At 40.3% G+C, this 19,424-nt stretch overlaps 1 protein-coding gene across 2 annotated transcripts in view; it reads left to right on the forward strand.

The window, feature by feature from the left end:
- Positions 1 to 19,424, forward strand: part of TBX15 (T-box transcription factor 15) — a 95,042-nt gene that overhangs the window by 45,370 nt on the left and 30,248 nt on the right. For both annotated transcript variants that reach the window (XM_061454192.1, XM_061454194.1), the window contains exon 2: positions 11,195 to 11,408. In XM_061454192.1, the coding sequence (XP_061310176.1) occupies positions 11,195 to 11,408 (214 nt within the window). The remainder of the gene's footprint in view (positions 1 to 11,194; positions 11,409 to 19,424) is intronic.

Genomic DNA, 19,424 nt, shown 5'->3' on the forward strand with positions numbered 1-19,424 from the left:
AATTATACAAGTATCAATTCCAGTGTTAAGCAGTGGGATGTTTTTGAGTTAACTGGTATCCGGATATTTGGATGTGTTTCTTTGTTTCCTTTTGTCAGTTTTATGCTGGCATGAATTCTAGCTAGGAAGTTCAAAAGTGAACTTCATAGCAGGTAAGGGCATATAGGCATGCATACAGGTATGACCAAGAAATAGAGGTATATATCTGTATGCACATCATGTACAACACCTGTGAAGTGTTTATGTCGAGCCATTCATGCCCTGTTATTCAGGAGGGAATATGTCCTCTAAGAGTAAGTACAAGTGCTTCGTTGCATTTCTGTGTGTGTGACTGTGAAAGACAGGTTAAAAGCACATACTTCTTTCAGCGAAGTGGAAAAGGTTATGCACCTCTTCAGTGGATGTATAGATGAAGTGTTTGTGAGCTTTGCAAAGATGAATGAAGTTCATGGAGTTATTACAGTTAGCTTGTGATTGCCAGATGTTGGAATATGTGTGTGCATGCATGCTGGTGCATCTGTTGTTTGGATAATAGGATACACACATGTGGGACAACTGTGCAGTATAGGTGTTATTACACTCAGGACCATAGCTTCAGCAGGCGTAAATCAGGGTGGCTCAGTGGAAGGCAACAAAGTCCAGCAGTGTGCACTTCCTGGAATCAGGATGTGTGACTGCATGTAGGGATTTTGGCGTGTGGGATTGCGGTTGGAAAAGTGTGTCAGGATGTGACTTTAGGAGCTTGAGCCGAAGACAGTTGGCAAAAGAGAAAAAGCCAAGCCACAAATACACATCCAAGAAGCATGGATGTTAAGGAAAAAGGAAAGAATACATGCACTGAGACTGATCCTCCAGGCTAAGCCATCAGTTTTGGGTTGCTCTTTCTCTGCGGAAGCATCCAAAAGTTGTGGGATTTTGAAATACATAATTCAGTTGCTGGCAGTGTCTGTGTTAACAAGTTACCCAGCCCAACAGGAGCAGACCTGCAGGGTGAAATGGTTGGTATTTAAGGTTCGATGTTCAGACTGTCCAGACTGTCTGACTTTTGGGTAGGGTTAATTTAATTTAATTGCTGTGGTGGAGCTGGGGAGGGCCTGGAGTCTCTCTCAGCCATGACCTCATTCCTTGTTGCACTGCTGCTCCATAGGGTAACAGCTCATACCTGGTATTGTGCCACCTCTTGAGCATGGGCATGAAGTTTGTGCTCTTCTGTCTCCTGTCGCCTCCTCATCTTGCCTGTCTGCTGGATTGAGGAGGATTGTAGCTTAGCACCTTCTTCCTCTGCTGTACGTGAAATGGAAGTAGCTAGCTACAGGGCTTCCTTGTGCCCTGGTTGCTAAATTCAACCCCAGCCTGCCCCTCATGGAAGCTTTGTCTTTGTATGCACTGCCCGGAACTGCACAGGGTTATTTTTCTGGTCAGATGACATCGTATAGAATTCTACTCATCTGTCCTTTCTTACCCCTAAGCCTCTTTCAGCATCCCCTTCCTTGTCTTCTGAGAACTACAGCTGCTGTTGAAATGCTGCCTACATTAATTCTTCAGCTCAACTGGGCAGTGGTTTAGTTATTCAGATGTTCTTATACATCAGTGCCTGGTAATACTCTCTGGATGTGGAGTGAAGCAGCAGTTTTTGAAACTTTGAAAACTACAGTTTTAACACTTTCTGTGAATAATCTCATCCTAAGCATTGTTTGCTTTGCAGGTTGCCTGATTATTTTAAAGTTGTTTATTATTTCAAATTGATACGAGGTACATTCTTGGGTGTAGTTAAAGGAGAGATTCTATTTATGGCTTGGCATGTGTGTCTGATATTTCAGATTTCAAATTGAATTGTTTTTATATGTCACCATAGCCTTTCATAGCACAGGCTGGATCGAAGCTCCCAATGCATCGTTTCCAAGCCTAAGCACCATACTCTTGTAATGCAGCACTGTAACCTATTCAGCCTGTCATGCTTCTTTCCCCTGTGAACTCATACCAACTCCATCCTCTGTTTTGTCACCTTTAAAAACAATATTTTAAGTTTTTGCCTCTGTCTTGAAACACCAGAAGTTAAGAAAAAGAAGTCAGCACTGTGGTCAGGTGCTTTGGGAGTCTTTTCTGTCAACCCTAACCGCAAGGCTACGTAGTCAGAGACAGAAAAAATGGCTGGTTTAGATACAAATCACTTGTATGTAAAGCAAATAAAAGGAAGAATATGTTTATCACTTGTGAAAAATGCCCCAGGCTCATGATTCAGTAAAAACATCTGGTCACTGTGCAGAGGTGATCAAAACAGCCAACAGAACCTTAGGTTGCAAGAAACTTCCCGATGGAAAATGCCACTGGATATACTATAATTTCTGCTCTGTGAGCCAGTGGCAGATCACTGATTCAAAAGCCAAACATGCTTTTAAAAATTCAATCCCATACATATACTTATGTGTCTCTGTGTGTGAGCACACATGTCTGTAATAAAAATAGAACAGATTCAGAGAATGAGCAATTAAAATGTTCAGAGTCAAGGAGAAGCTTTGTTATGCATAAAAGCTGAGGGGATTTGGATTACAGTCAAGAGGTTTAGATCAAAATGGGACTAGGGCAGATAGTCTTCCAAAGCCTCGTTCAGAAAAGGGTGCGGGGGGTCTGAAGGACAGCTTGGCTAATGTAACTTGTGAGTGAAAAAAATGTAGTTTAATGATTTGTTGAACTATTACAAACCCAAACATCAGTTCAATGGGACTAGCTTGATAAGTGCTGTTTTCCCAGAGGAAATCGTAGATTGTGAATGAAATGAACAATTTAAACTTGAAACTTCAGCTTAATGGAGCTACATTTGTTTCGTAAAACCATTCCCATGGAAATTTCCTAATGACTTCCTTTTGAAACGGTTTCGTCTAGAAAGTAAATACAAGCAATATGTAGAGTGGTATTTATCTCGTTATAACACTGCAACAAATGAACACTCATACTAGAAGGGCAACACATTTTAAAATGAAAAAGGACTCTTCCCTTTTTGTGTGCATAGTTAAACAGTGGAATTCACTGCCATGTGACAGCAGTGTGAAGAGCTCGGTAGGACTCAGGAAAGGGTTGGATATTTCTTGTTATTAAGATGCCAGCTGGCTCCCTGCTATTGCTGTCTTGATAGCCACCATGGTACAGGGAACATATGTAATGTCTCTTTCCCTGTGTTTGTAGGCCACCAAATATCAGCTTCCAAATATTTAAAATGTTTACCTTCATTTTTTTGAGCTGTGTTCATACCTACAAGTTGATGACTGCATTTTCCAGCCTTTCTCTGCGGTCTCACATTGGTCACATTGAGAGAGCAGACACCTCTGCAGCATTAATCTTGTCTCCTGCTTTCCTCTTTTGAAAATGATATATTTTTTCTTCCTGGCTTGCAGGGAGCAGTCCAAGCCACAGAATCCAGAAACAGACTGTCCCAGAGCTTGTGCCTGCTCCCATCAGGGACGGGCCTGCCACAGGGCAGGGATCTAGTTTCAAACTCCTGCACAATTTGTGGTTATTTAGAGCCAACATTTTGGTTTAGGCTGGTCTGTAAATATTTGTTGTATGGTTTTGTTTATAAGAATAATGACTCTATGTTTACAGGCTACAGCGTATAATGCACCTAATGCCTGGTCTCTTAATTTTTTTTTAGCTTTCCCTAACTTTCAAGTGCATTTCCACTCTTTAATTTTACACAAGCTCTTGGACATAGGCCAGACAAATTCTTTGTAGTCTGTACAGTTAAGGATCTTGGCCAGATTAAAGTTGTCATCAATTTCACCTCCTTCTTTTAATAACATCCACTTTCTCCCTCGTACTCCTCATGTTTTTAAAGGTTGCCATTCTCCATCTTCTGTATTTTCTCGATTATTACATTCTTTTACTTTGTCTCTTGATTTAACTGAATCTTAATTTTCTGCACACTCTTTTAAAACCCTCATTTTAAGTATGAGCTTTCTGAATATTTGCTATTGAGCAGTCTTTTTGTGAAGCTGTGCTGGTGATTCCTTGCTCTAAGGCAATGCTGACTGACAGCTGCAGAGAATCTCCTCAGGGAATTTTAGGAATCTCTTGGTTTCTTCTCTACTGAAATTTCAAATTGCATTTTCCTTGCAAGCTGATTTTTGTTTTCTGGAAGACAGTAACACAACATGAAACACTAAGTCCAAGTTTGGCTACTTCAGTGAGGTTTGTTCTCCTGAAATATGATTGCCAGAAGGCTCTGCAGGGGAAAGGTTATGCTTATAAAATACTTTTAAACAAAAAAGTTACCTCAATCCAGAGATGGGAGAGTTTATAGGACAGGTTTTTGGTTGCCATCCATTTGATGGGATATTTTTAGTTGTAATGGATAGTCTAAAGCACAGACTGATGAGATGCAGGCAGTTTTCCTGAGAGAATATTCTATCAGTGTTCCTGAGAGAATAGGGTATGAAGTTTATAAAGAAATCCTATGCTGTGACACTATTCAGAACACACTTGGTCACCTAGCTTACACTTCTATAATGAGAATTTGTATTTGCCAAGGATGACTTCAGAGACCAGCAGCCAGCATCTCCATTTTCAGCTGATGCAGCTCAAAACTGGAGCTGGTCCCTTGAATGTCTGGTCCTAAACTTTATGTTGGCAAAATAAGTAAGTTTTCTTTTTCTTGTGATCGTGAGATTAAAAAAAAAGAGATCACTTTATAATTTAACTATGGCTGATATTTTTTCTCCTGTCTGGAGCAAGAGTTAACTTTTGAGGGCAAACCCTGAGGGCTAAATATACCAGTAAACTCCAGCTGCTTTGTACTTCTTTGCCAATACCAAGAAGCTATAAACCCAATTTAACTTGCTGATTAAACCAGGTTTACAGCTGTTTTGCATTGCTGGAGTGGAGCAGAGCAGCTGGAACATGCCACTGAATCAGGGTGATTTTTTTTTCTGTGCTGGGGCTTGTGTCCCTTTGTTGAGTCTTACATGGAATAAACCAAGGCAAGAGGCAGTCAGTTCTTGGCAGTGCAAGGTCAAGTTGATGCAAGACTTGGATTTAGAGCCACAGCCACCATGTTTGTCTGCCTTTGTGCTTGCTTTTATGTTATCCTACTAGTTGTGTTTGCCATGGAGATATAGCTGTGTAATAATCCCATGTCATACTGGCCTTGTACTCTGTTTTGGTAAGGGCAGCCACCAGCTTGAGTGTATTTTAAAGCTTTCCTGGCTCAAGTCATCATATAAAAACACCTTATAAAACCGTAACTCAGGAGGATGAAGAAGTCTTTGAGGTTAAAGTGCCAGAGAAATTTTTCACATCAGAATCAGCTTGACTCACATTGATTTCTCTTGAGACTGTACCAGGTGTCTTTATTTGTCTATGCAATATTTTCCCATCTTCTAGTTTTGTCTTTTTGAGTCCTGCTGTGGTTTCATAAAATGGTCTCAGGCTGGAATTAATTACTTGAATGCTTCTTTTGGCTGTCTGAGATTGCAGTGTTGCATAGACAGAGATGAAGTTCTCAGCTTGTACTGTCTCCAGATCAGTAAATACTGATATTGGTTACAACCTGTAGTCACTAATGCAATAATAATAATAAATATTATTGGGGGATAGACTAGGTGATCTTTAAAAGGCCCCTTCCAACCCTTTCTGTGACTGTATTATCAGCAATAGACATGTTATAAATTCTAGCTGTATGTGGTTGATAATGGGCTTAATGTTGGAAGAAGGCATGATTAACATGGTAGGGTATGTGAATGAATGGAAAACAGCTCAGGGGGATAAGACAATCTGTAAGAACACCTGCAGAACTATCTTTGTGTTATTTGTTGTGTGTGGCATGTGCATATGGTTACAATCACCTGGGAAATGTTTAGAAACCTTTGCCTATAGCAAGAGCAATTGTCAAATCAGCTGAATAAAACGCAACCATGCTAATCTGAACAGCCCTGTTGAACTCCAGCCTGCTTCACCTCTGTTGCTGCTGCTGTTTTTGCCACAGCCGGACTTCCTGTGTGATTTTGAAGTTACTGAGGTCTTCGGTTTAGCTTCTGCCCAAGCATTAGTTATCAGGAGAAATGATTGTATACCTGAAGTAATTCATTGCACCAGCAGCCACCACCATCATGGCCAGATGAACTTTCACTCTTACAAACTGTTCAGACTTAGTGAGTTTCTGTTCTTTGGCTTTCATAGGTCAGTGACATTTTGTATCTGGATTCCAGGAATGTCACACTGTTGTATGTATGGCTCCTATGCTGCTGAATTTGTAGGTTGGCAGTAGTCAGTTAGAAAAATAGAAATATAAAGAGAACCGTGAGGAGATCTGTCTGCAACCAGCAGCAAAACCAAAGCTCTCACCCTGTGAATTTTAGCTGAGTTCATAGGAAAACAATAAGGGAAGTCCCCCAAATTTTCTCTGCCCGTGCAATGTCCAGAATTTGGTACCACCTTTGTAGTCTGCAGATCCCCATTGCCAGCAAATTGAGGAGGGACCACCTGTTACACTAAATGTTCATGAACCTTGCAAACAAAAATAAACAGTTACAAAAAAAGCCCTTAACAGCTTGTAACAGCTGCCACATTCCACCCAGGAGAAATCTTTATGCTAATGGAATCTGACAGGATCTACATTAGAGATCTACACATATGCAAATAAATAAATAAATAATTAAAAAAAAATTAAAAGGAAAGAAAAAGAAGCTTAAAAAAAAAGGAGAAATGTAGTAACTGTTCTGGGCTCCTCTGTGTAGCGGATGGTTTATGTATGTAAAGTTTTTTTTCATTGTTCTCACTCCGGTAGTTTACATTCTTTGATACCTTGGAGTAAAACATTTGTTGAGTGCACAAGCTGCATGGTATGGCCGAGGACTAAACTGAGCTCTTTTTGTTTTGTTGGTTAAATAAGGGAAGCAGTAGCCCTGCTGGGCTCCAGCTGCAGAGAAAATTCTGCTAAAGATCCATGTATGATGTTGCTTAGAAAATTAATGTCTTTTAATATCTCACATACCAGTTTGCCTCTTGTATCAGACTGATGAGAAAGTAGGGAATGTACATGAGGAATACTAGGCAGCTGAGCTGTAGAAAGAAGCCAGGCAGTAGTAGCTTACAGTTTGTGTAACAGGGCTCTGATTCCTGGACACATAATGTTGGAGCAGGAAGCTGTTTGGAGTTATTTTCCATCATCTTGGGGCACTCAGCAGGGATGCTGACCTTAGAGTCACCATGCTTGTGAGAATGGTGTTTTCCTTCCTATCTGCCAACAAGAAGCCTGGGAATTTGTGGATCAAAAGAAATTGAGCTGAGGATTTCCAGTGCAATCTGGAGATAGTAGAAATGGGAAAAGGATTAAGGAAAATAAAATCTGAACAAGTTTAATGTTCCTCTGTAATGTCAGCAACAGCCATGGTATTGTAGGCAGCTCTGAAAATGACCCGGTGGTCTTGTTGGTAGGCTCAGAGGTTGCTTGAAAGGGCTGAGAAATTTCCTCTCCTCCAGGTCCAACATATTTAAACTGCAGTAGCTGGATATGTAGTCGGTGAGGTAAGAAGGGATGATAGGAAGCCATCTAACAGGGTATTCAACATGAGGACTTTTGTACAAAGTACCTCATTAAGGAAAGGCAAATAATCTTATCTTGTCTCTTTGGACCTAGGAGAAGTTATAGGGAGTTTATCTTCCTCAGAAATCCTGTTTGTCCTTCAGCTAGACACAATATGTAGTACCAGCCACACTAAGCACCTTGGTGTTCACAGCCATGTTTTATTTTGCAGCTTCAGGAGCTACTCCCTAAATCCTCTCTGCTTAGTAAAAACTTAGTAAAGTAGAAGTAATGTCTGAGTTTAGTGAAGTCACGCTCCGCCAAAGTTGGTGCATGAAGAGAACCAAGCTCCCAGTCTGAATGCTGAAGAAAACTCAGATCTTCCTGTCTTGTTTCCTTGTGAGCAAATATGTGCAGCAGAGTGGCTTGAGCTGTGCCAGCTGCCACAACTAAGTACCATATTTTAAGACTTATCCTGTACTCTTCTGTGTTGCTCAGTTACAGATGTTCACACCTGTCTCTTGATCAAGTCAGAATCCTAACACATTAGGGAACTCTAGTTAAGAGTCACAGAGTCTTACAGAGCTAGATCTCATTAGGAAGGATTTTCCTATGTCAGATACACCTAACCTCCCTGAATTCCCTGGGTCTGTAATGAACTCAGTGTCTCCAACTAGATGACACCATTCAGGTGGGTTTAACTGAGGAAAGGCTAAAGAAAACACAAACCCCATCTCAGTGCCTACTGAGGCTGAACTGAGAGCAGCAGAACTAGTGACTCCCCCTCTCTCATTTCCAAAACTGGATGAAGGAGAGGTACCTGCTGTTCTGTGCTTTAATTTGGGGGTAATTATCCACCATATTTCAGGTCACAAAATAAAAGTCCTTGGAAGAAAAATGTTCTTTTATCCTTTGTGTGGTAGTGCATGGTTGGGTAGATGCTGGCTTATCAACCATTAGTAAATTCCTTTTGTGATTTTTGATTTGTACCAGCATGGCAAATTATATCCAAGGTTGTGGCTCATTTTCCACTTCCATCGTTGTCAAAACCCCCTTCTAAAAGAAGCTAAAGAAGCTTCTGTAAAGTCAGTGGAGTGATATCAGCATAAAATCGGCGAGAAGGGCTTAAGTCTCTTGATATTCAATTTTCTGCAGCATGTAATTGGGTCAGTTCCCAGGGATCCCCAAGGCTCCAGCCACATGCCCAGTTTGAAAGGCTGTACAGGAAATGCTGGAATGATGCAGGGACAGCATCTAGCCAAGTGCCATCTGTTGGCCGTTTGCCGTACTGCTTCAGAGGATGCACAGTTTCTGAGCGCCTGAACCAAGCGCATATGATGTGGCATAAACCAGCCTCTGTAGATTCAAACTCGCAGTTTAGTACCTCATTTCAGGAGGAAGACTCCATAATAGAAGCTTTTCCCTAGGTCCAGACAATGTAGTCTAAATCTACTTTCTTAGGACCTCAGAGAAGATGTAAGACTTTTCGATAACAGTTCAGCACGTGAACAGCTGTACAGAAAGTTCTTACTGTGATTTGTGAAGCATACTCTTGTTTTCTGTTGAAGAATAAAGTTATTAATCATTGCTAGGAAAAAAATGTCCTAATCACAGTGACCCCTACTCAGGCTTACTTTCTCCAACCCTTTGAGGTGGAATAATTTCAGCTAAAGGAAGCAGATAACTATCACTTTGCCTCTGTATCACTGGGCTCCTGAAGCAGGGAGCAAATGTTTCATCCCATCTGTTCTCTCAGATTGATTCTCTGTCTTGTAATCACAGAACCCCAGCCAGTTAACTAGTATTATCTTGAATCAGCTTGTGTCCAAGATGTCAGTTTTGGGTGTAGTACTAGTCTCCTCTGTTGGTAGGTTTGTGCTACACCTGTAGACAGATGGACCTGTTACTGCTTCAGCCTAACCTGGAAGTCAGTGGGAGTCATAAAGGACTCCATATTCAGAATGGATTAAGAGCAATACATACCAAACATTTCTAATGTCCTAGGCAATTTCTACATTGTACTGGCAGATTGTCTAAATAATTGGCAGTTTACTGAAAACATAAATGCTTCCTAATAGCACTTATCAGCCAAATACTTCTTGTCCATGGCACTGCAGCAGTAAATTTTCCAGAAATGTTTCCTCCTTCCACAGGAGGCAGGGTTGGTGGTTCTGCAGGTGACATCTTCTCCCCAAGCCTCTTCTTGACTATAGCCCTCTGCACCGATGTGCAAGCTGCTCCAGGAAACACTGTCAGAAACAGTGTAAATCTGAGACTCAGCCTTCATGAATTAGAGTTTCTTGCATTTGCTTGGTATGGGAAGATTTTTAGCTGGGGTGATACAATCACATTTTTAACATAGGGAAAACTTAAGGAGACAAAAAGTAACAGTCTTAGTCAGAGATATCTCGTTCTTTCTTCAAGTGCAGAGAGATGTTTTGTTTGTACAAGTAGGTGTTTTATTGCTTCTCTGGGATGTTTGTACCTATGTGATCAATGAGGGTATTCTAAGGTATTGTTTCCGTACCTTCTTCTGAAATCCACAGAGCCCTTCGTAAGGCCTTTGACTGAGTGCTTCAAGTCGCTTTATTCCTCTGTCAATCAGCTATATGAAACTACTGCAAATTTGTTAAAAATCGGGTCCAAAACATAAATGCATTGCTTTTCAGAATGTATTGTGCATTATTTTGATGTAATGTGAGTGTACCTCCTGTTGCAAAACAGCTGCTAGTTGCATAATTGCATCTTAGTCCTCCTGTATGAGAACTAGGACCGTATATATACACTGTACCTACCTAATGCATACATGAGATACTTTTGCGAAGAAGTCGCCATCTGACTCAATATGCCAACCTGGACTTTTAAATGAGTGAAAACACTTTCTTGTTTGTTTGCTTATTTTTAGAGCAAGCCTCCTTTTTCTCCCCCATGAAAAGAGGTAGTTGTCTCATATGCTCTTTTCTGCAATTTGTTTCAATGTCTTTCCTTGGTAACATGTTCCATATGTTTACTATCTCCCTTTTTTGTCCTTCAGTAGCCTAGAGCATTTTCTTCACCAAAAGCTGCATGGTTATTTTCCCAGGAAATATCATTGTTCCAAGACAGATATTATAGGAGCAAACAAAATACATTTCCAAAATGGTGCTGCCAAATAGCAAAATGAAAAAAAAAAACCCTCATTATTTTTGATACAAGGATATTAAAAGGAGAAAACTGTGTTGTTTAAAAATAACCAACTCTTCAATAGTAGTGCGTGAGGATATTCAATTTTAAATGGAATGTTGTTTTTCCAGTGAGCCTATCTAATCTTGGATTGAAACTATGGGTTGAATTATTGTTTTTTGTCTTTTGTGGTTTTTTTTTTCCTCCATTTTTATCTTTTTAATCTGTATTTCGTTCACCATTCCCAACATTGCCTGTTACTATTTACATTTCATGTTGAGGGTCCTTTTTTTAGCTGTTTCTAAAACTTTACAAAAATGCCAGATGTTGTGTTATAAACCCAAAGCCCCAAATCAGGCCATAAATCACAATAAACTGTAAATATATATGTTTATATATGTAATAAATATATATATAAAAGGCCATTGTACTGTTCTGTAGCTCTTCCCTTGTTGGCGTTCTACCCCTCACAGAAGGTAGAACTGAAGTGTCTTACCTGGTGTGTTTCCTTTGCAGACTCAGAGCAGAGCACTGGGTCAGACACAGAGGTGTTGGCAGAAAGGACATCCTGCTCATTTGGCTCCCATTCTGACCTTACATCTGGTGGCTCAGGCCCTCAGCCTCCTCCACCTTCATCCATGGAAGAGATCCAGGTAGAGCTGCAGTGTGCTGACCTCTGGAAAAGATTTCATGACATTGGGACTGAGATGATCATCACAAAAGCAGGCAGGTAAGATATCTCTGCTTTCCTATTTAGTTGAAAAAAAAAAAGGAATAAATATGTAGAAGAAATTAAATGGCTTTCATAGTTTCACAGCTGTATCTCCTACCAGATTTCTTTAGACAGGTAAAGTCGTTTCATATTACTGCTTGGATCAGTGGCTCCAAAGGAGAACTGGCAGCTTCGGGAAACTGTTGAGGACAGTCTTTTCTTTGAGCATATAAATCAGGAAATGATCATTGTACTGTTGGCTGTATTGAATTTAGGATGAGTTATGAATTTTGGAGTAAGCTATTTGAGTTTTCTTTCAAGTTCCCATAAGCACATCATGAGTCTGTTGCACCAAACAAACGTCTTCTTGTAATTCCAAGTAGACAAAATATTAATGACTTCCTGTATAAAAAATGTGCGGGCTTAATGTTTCCTTCTGCTATTGCAAATGACACCATGTCAGCTGAGGTTAGGAAGAGCCACAAATAAACCAGATTTATTTAAAAAAACCCCTCACCCTGCCATGCTGTTAGCCAGTCCTAAGATCTTCATTGCTGTCTGTTTGCCAAAAGCACAGCTGGAAGCTAGTTGTGAGATTCTGAATTCCTTAAACTGGGAATTTTAGCCAGGTTTGATTCATGTCACTTTCCTTCCATCCACCTGATGGTATTAATGGCCATCAATGACGTGACTAAAAGAGTCAGCACCACGGACAGCGCCGGCCACTTAGACCAGACCACGTGACCGCCCCTGGAGCTGTTCTACCCCTTCCGCAGGCTCGCACAAGGGAATTTACCCCGAGTTTGGGGGAAAAAATACGCTATTTATAACTGTTCCATGTCTGTGCTCTCAGAAATTGCCAGAACAGCTAGAGTTGTTGTTTCACTTTCTTGTGAAGTGAGCACTGTTGCTCCGTAGCCCCAGAAAGTCCAGGTAACTTCCTCAAGTTATGTCAGTTATATCCCTGAAGATTATGAAAGCCAGATTAGCTCCCAGTTTTATATGTACAAGCTCATTGGCTCAGGAAGCATTTTGCATGAGTACAGAGTGGGACGCTGCCTCAAATGGAAGATGCAAAGTGAGAGGAGTTATAATACTTGCTTATTCTGCATCACCTTTTCTCTGGTGTGGTCAAAGCAGACACAGAAAATTATTATTATCCTCATTTCATAGGGCATGAAATTGAAACCCAAACAGATTAAGTGATCTGTCCAGCATCATTAAATATGATACTGGTAGAACCAACTTTCTTGCTTCTGAATTTGCTGTCCTGGTGTTGTTTCTGGACATGCTGTCTCAGAAACTTAAAATAATATATTGCTACCCACTGGATTATCTAGAATGATTTCTCTTACAATGCACGGAGTGGACTTTACAGCAGCATAAATACCTCAAAGCCACCAACACCAGTGCACATTAAATGCTCAGAACTTAGTGGTATGAAGATGATCTTGGCAGCTCACACACTTCCAAAAGAAGTGGCTAAACATAAAGGGATTTTAAAAAGCTACACCTTAATTACAGGGTCATGGTTTTGTTTTAAAGTCATCAAAAAAGTTGCAACATGAATGCCACTGCAATTTTCAGATAGTTCAATGCAAATTCTCACAAAAGCCTTGGCAGCATCTGCAGGGGTCCTGGAGAAGGAAGCATTCATGGGGATAAACAGTGAAATGTTCTGGGAAGATATAGCATAGTGACCAGCCCAAAAATGAAAAAAAATCTATTTGGTCAGACTGATGCACCTATACAAAAAAGATTCCGTAGTTCCTCAAAAGATTTTAGGAAATTACAATACTAAAAACATTGCTGCTCTTTTCTTTTTTATTATTATTATTATTTCTGTTGAAATTTGTCATCTGTCTTCAAGTTTTAAACTCTATGTGTTGACTGGAACTATGTATTTTGACATGTTTAATATAAAACTCTTGTTCTGATATTTATGAATTTAATTATTTCATGTCAGCTGTGGTTCATGGAACTTGCCATTTGTGTTGCCTTTCTGACAAATAGGTTTCCCACATCATAACAAGCAATAGGTACATATCCCTAATTACACAGCAGTAAAAGGAAGCTGATTAAGTATTACTGCGAGATGCACATAGTTTCTTCCATGTGGGTACTTGATGCACCCACCTGAATTACAATTCCAGTGAAGCACCATGGCAGGAAAAATGAGGCCCATTTTGTAAAGAAGCATCCCAAACCCCAAAATATTGAGATTCACTCCGTCCTCCCTCCCCATCCTCTATACCACCCCCCACTTTTTCTCTTTGTTTCAACCAGGACCCGAATTAAAAAGAGGAAAAAAAAAAAAAAGCTTTGATTTTTCTTAGATTTTAGCTCAAAGATTTTTGTTTTCATGTTTCAGAGGAGACACGTTTATGCTCTGAGGAAAGCCTCAGTCTGCAGTTTATGATGAAGTATACCTTTCCCTATTTATGCAGCTGTCACATGTTAAGAATAACAGACACCTTAACTTCAAGAAGTCCAAACCAATATATGATGATTTTTTTAGTAGGGAATAGATTTAGGAAACCTTAAGGACTGGAAAGAATATGTCTCTTTCTGAGATTCTTTTCTGTAGCACCATTAATAGATCCAGTCTTGGAAATTGTTCCACTTATGAAAGACCATGTGTCACCCTACAGTCATAAGTTACTGTGAAAACCATATATTTGCAATCCTAAATAATATTCTTTCTTCCTGAAGAGAGATGCTTACCATTACTTGAGTCCTGATGGACAACTGGCTCATCACTGGCTGCCCACACAAAATCTATATAGCTACTAAATACATGTATTTTTGCTGCTTGGTGATATCCTTCTTGAGAAGCAATGTTAACAGTATTGAAGAGTTGTTTTTTTCTGCTGACTACATTTGCAGTTAACCATTGTAAAGCATAATGAAGATTTGGGCAGTTTCTTTACGTAGTATATCTGTTTATTGGGGACAGTCCTTATAGACATGATAAAATTAACAAATTAAATGTTTAACTTCTCAGATTGAACATTTTTGTGTCGGAGAGGATGTATCTGTGAGGGGTGAGAGCTGAGCCTAGCAGTCCTCCGTATGGGATGCATCCCATAGATTAGATTTCATGATTTCTGGCAAAAATAGCAGAACTGGTGTTATTTCCTGAAGTTTTCCTACTACTTACTGAAATTGTGAGTGACACACAGTGTAATTTGCAACTTCTTCCTTCCCTAGGGAAAATTTTCCTCTTCTTGTTGCTTTGTCTTTTCTAACCCTGTTTGAATCCTGCAAGGTCTTCTTGTTTTGAAAGCCCTTGCAATTACAGACTCAGTTGCCTATAACTACAGCTGCTCCTTAATTTTCCATGACTCGCAAGGCACTGCTTGGTTCCTGCCTGACCCCACAATGTCTTTCTGTTCATACTGTGTAATGCTAGCTTCTAACCTACATTCTCATTTCAAACATATTTCTGGAGCTATATCCTGCCTATGTGAGGTCTACTACACTTTTTAACTTTCAGACTTTCACTTGCATTTAATTCTGCTTCTTTTTTCTTTTCTTTTCTTGGTGCTGTATTTATAGATTTCTTTTTTTTTTGTTTGTTCCTGTAACCTACTTCAGTCCTCTTAGAACTTTTCCTTTCTTCCTTTCCACCAGAACATTGTTATTCAGAATTTAATAAGATGCTTTTAACAAGACTCCTTTGTTCTCTGTGCAACAGATGCAGAAAGCTTTTTGTCAGCTGCAGTGCATTCAAATCTGAAATCACCTTTATCTCCTTTTTGTTTGAAAAGCAACTTTACACTCTGCATAAAATAAAAACAATTCAGCTTAAGCCCCAGGTCATACTGATTTAAGCAGCTAGTCCTAAAAGCATCTTTAACTCTTATTCTCTACTTTCCTTCACCTACGGTGGTCATGAATGTACCCTGGCAATGTCAGAAGAGGAATCTGAATTCTTCCCACACGCCTCCTCCAATCCGTAGCTGAAGTCCATGGTCACCTAAGCTGCAGGGGTAGCTATTAGTTAACTGTTGCATAGAAGTGCTACCCAAAAGGGAAAGCAGAGTGTACTTATTACTGGGAATATACACTATGAAGAGTGCTTGAAGTCTTGCTCTGGAAGGGAAGTGCTGTCTACTGTTTATGGCATGCACACAAGCAAAGCCAGGAAGTATTCCTCTGGGGACCTAGGTTCTACCTGTCACAGAGCCAGAATCTCATCTCAACAAAGAGGAAAATGATCTCATCTGTCATATCATAGTTATTGGATCTGTACTGCAGGATGCCTCAAACATAAGTGCTGTGGTCGGGCTCAATAATAAGAGTTGGAAAAGCCAGCAGTGAGTGGAACAAGTGACCTTGTCCTCTCCCGACTCCTCTGTGCCTCCTGATGGGTTAAATGGTATTTTGTCTGGAGTTTCTTGCCTCCCTGAAACCATAAGTCTGAGTTGTCTGAAATGTACCTGGGGCTGTTTACATTACCAAATGGGGCTTTTTTATTTCCAGTGGAAGAATGGAAAGGCCTCACAGTGCTGTTCAGTTAGAGACAGCAGCAAGGATTTTGTTCTGAAGCTCTGTGGATTCTGAAGGGGGGGCCATGGAAAGGACTTCTCAGAGCGAGGGCTGGCAGCTACAGCTACCAAAATGCCACCCAGAGGTTCTGGCCCAGTGGGCCAGATAAGGTTTCTCCAGCTTCCACAAAATGTCCCCTTTGGGAGATACTGAGAAGATCTGCTGTGTTCCCACTCCCTCATAAACAAGGCATCTTTTTGCTCCCAATCCTTGCCTTCAGTCTTTCCACTCCACACAAACATATCCTCTCTATGGTCCCACACTGCAGAGGGAAACGGAAAGGTATTCCTTGCCTTGCCTCACTTTCACTCCTCACAGGTTTGTTTTCTTAAAGAAAAATACATTTGGCACCATTCTGAAGTGCAAGGAAATATGAGGACTAAACCAGCAATGGTAACTTCAGGCTGCCCTGAAAACTCATGCACATCATAAATATTGTGTATACTTAATCTGCCAACCTAAATCAGATTCTTTTGCAGAGTTTCTCAACTAGATTTTTTCTTTTTTTTATGACTGTGAAATGACTATTCAGCCTGTTCCTACCAATAGACAAATTGTCCTTCGCTACAATTGTAGAACACATTGCTTCATTTTAGGGTTTGCATTTAACAAATGTCACCCTTAAGCAAATTTAATCCTATTTAAGTTGTTTATGCAGTGTATAAATCATTATACTAAGCAGTCATGAAAACTGTATGGTAAACTGTATCAATCCTTTTGAACTCTCATCTGACTTCTGCTCACTAAGGAGTATTTCCAATGTTTGAAAAGCTTCAAGGAATTGCATTTTTGTTTTGTGGCAACCTGATAGGTACCTTTTAATCTTTTATCCTCTAATGGAGAATTGCCCTCTTTAGAACTAATCTGTGAAACAGAATGAATATATGTTGGAAGGGGTCTTTGGAGGCCATTTGACCCATGCCTCCACTCAGTGCAGGCCAGCTTTGAAGACAGTTCCAACTTGACACAAGCATCATATGTGCTGGTCCAAGGAGCAGGGATAAGAGTTGTCACCTTGAGGCACCTAAGGATGAGAAACTGAGACCTAATGCTTGTTGGAAAAAAGGTCCAGTTTGGGGCTATACCTGTGATCCTCCTTTGAACAGTTTTCACACAGGGAAATTTAACTAGAGTTTTTTGTATTAAATGAATGTTTTAAACAACAACAACAACAAAATGCTGGCTGCTACAATCCAAGTACTTCTTTCTACTGCTGAAAGTTCCAGGCATGGTTCTTAATACCAGTACACTACTGTGCTGTCAAATACTACTTTAACCAGGTTTCAGAACTCTTTATATATCATTAATTTTCTTCACATTCAGAGATTCAGAAACCTCATTCTCATTATGGAAAGAGGTGAGAATTGAGTAGACTGAGGCACATGGTTGTTGCAAAAAAGGCTTTTAAAAACACTTCTATGTGGCCCTGAAGTAACTGTAATACTTTATTTCGTATCACATCATATTTCCCCTAAAAAGGAACTGTAGGTAAGTTCACAGTCTAAGTTTAGGAAGACTCTTTTCCTGCTGAGTGGTAAAGCTAACGTATAAATAACTTGATCATCCCAAACTGCTGCTGATATAAAACCTCCTCCTAAACTATATCAGATGTCACCATGTGTTCTCCATGAAAACAGATGGCCTTTGTGTCTGAGGCTGTTGGCTATATAACTAGACAATATCTTTCTAGATGAAAGGTTCTTGACTGTTTATTAACACAGCCATATTCAAATGGCCTGAATTCCTTCCAAACCTTTGAGCTTCCTATTTTCTGTAGGGATGGTGCCTCTGATAAGCCAAGAGTCAGCCAAGAGGACACACAGAGCACAGGGGCTTAGCCTGGATTACACCTGAATACATCTCTGTGTCGGCACTGCTTGCCTTTTCCATTTCGCCTTTCCTAAGCAGCAGTGCTGCTGACACCTGCTGTGACATTTCCAGGCCACATCCTCATGGTAAAGAAACCTAAGTTACTTCTACACCCACAGGAAAAGTAAACTGGTAATAATTTACAAAACTCTGGAAGTGCACTTAAAGAAAGCAGTGAGATCAGCCAAGCTCTGTCTAATCACTTCAGAGATTAGTCTCTAAGCCTGTCGAATGGTCTGCAGTAATCTTTTACAAGGTATTTCATAAGCAAACAACCCCACAGGCGATACTGCAACTTTACACAGGGTTGCAGATTTGGAGAGAGCTTCTTGAGACACACAGTGTTCAATTTTCCCAATATAATGCACAGCCTTAGACTCAAGGAGACTCAGATTTAATCCTGGGTTTCTCATCAGCTCTCTGAAACATGACCTACCTCTTAAGCTGCTCTCAAGCCACCTCTCTCCAATTAAGGAGAGCTGGGCTGTAAAATGCCACATCCTGTCCCCATTTGGCTTGGCAGATTTAATGAGCCATTGTGGTAGAAACAAGGTAATGCCCTCAAGCCATGAAAGACTAATCCCTTATTCCTTCCCCCTCTCCATCATTCAGCTATCAAACTCACACCATCAGTTCCACAGGTCTGCTCTCTCCTTGAAGGGTTTCTGCAGACAATTCTTCTGACAGTTTTATGTCTCTCATAACTGGGGTTAGCTGTGCTCCAGCAGCTGCGTCGTGGTGCTCTCCCTGCCCCCCATGATAAACGTCCTTTTCCAACGCAGATGTACTTAACTAATAGGTCAGAACTTGCTTTCTTAATGTCCTGAGCTGAAAGAGCTGTGGGTAGGGTGAAGGCTGAGGAACAGCCTCCTTCCTCTCACCCTTTTCTGCAAGTAGGTATATTTGGCCTGGATGCGAAAGAATAAAATAGCTTCTCATGGCTGAGAATTGATTTGTGCCATTGTAGAGTTTCATAACTTGCTCCTCAGGAGAAAATGCTTAAGACATAGGTGGATTGTATGATGTAGAAAAGACAACACTTATTAAACAGATTGCACAAAACAAAAATGCTACCAGGACTTCAAGGAAACCATGATGGTAACACCAGTGTTTCTGTTAAATGTGAAATATATGCCTAACAAGCATATATTAGTATATATGCTTATTATTAATATATATATATTAAACATATATATTAATTTGGTGACTTTTTTTCTTAAATAACTGTAAACATAAGAGTGAAAGGATCTTTCAGAATGATGGATTTGCTTTAAATATTACTCCAGTAACATGCAGGAAACATACCAGGAAGAAGGTACACTGTCCATCCTAGAAATGCCTAGAGAGGATAATTTGTGTGGAACATGTCAGAATTGTCTGCTAAGAGCAGGGAACAGACAACATGTTCGACTGGGAGTGTTTTATTGTTACCCACAGGTTGTTATTCTGCTACCCCTTTTCTTAAGCGGGAAAAATCTGAAGATTCAAACCACTTCCAGCACAGTCATTGTTGGAATGACCCACATCAAGCCTAGAGGATTTATGCCAAGAACTGGACTGTGTAAAGGAATGTGCTCCTGGTATCAGAGAGGGGTCTAAGGAGCCCCTTCAGCT

This window comes from Pezoporus flaviventris, unplaced genomic scaffold, assembly GCF_033815535.1.
Source record: "Pezoporus flaviventris isolate CSIRO_AGI_PZ_B2104156 unplaced genomic scaffold, CSIRO_AGI_Pfla_v1 ptg000015l, whole genome shotgun sequence".
Lineage (NCBI taxonomy): Eukaryota > Metazoa > Chordata > Aves > Psittaciformes > Psittacidae > Pezoporus > Pezoporus flaviventris.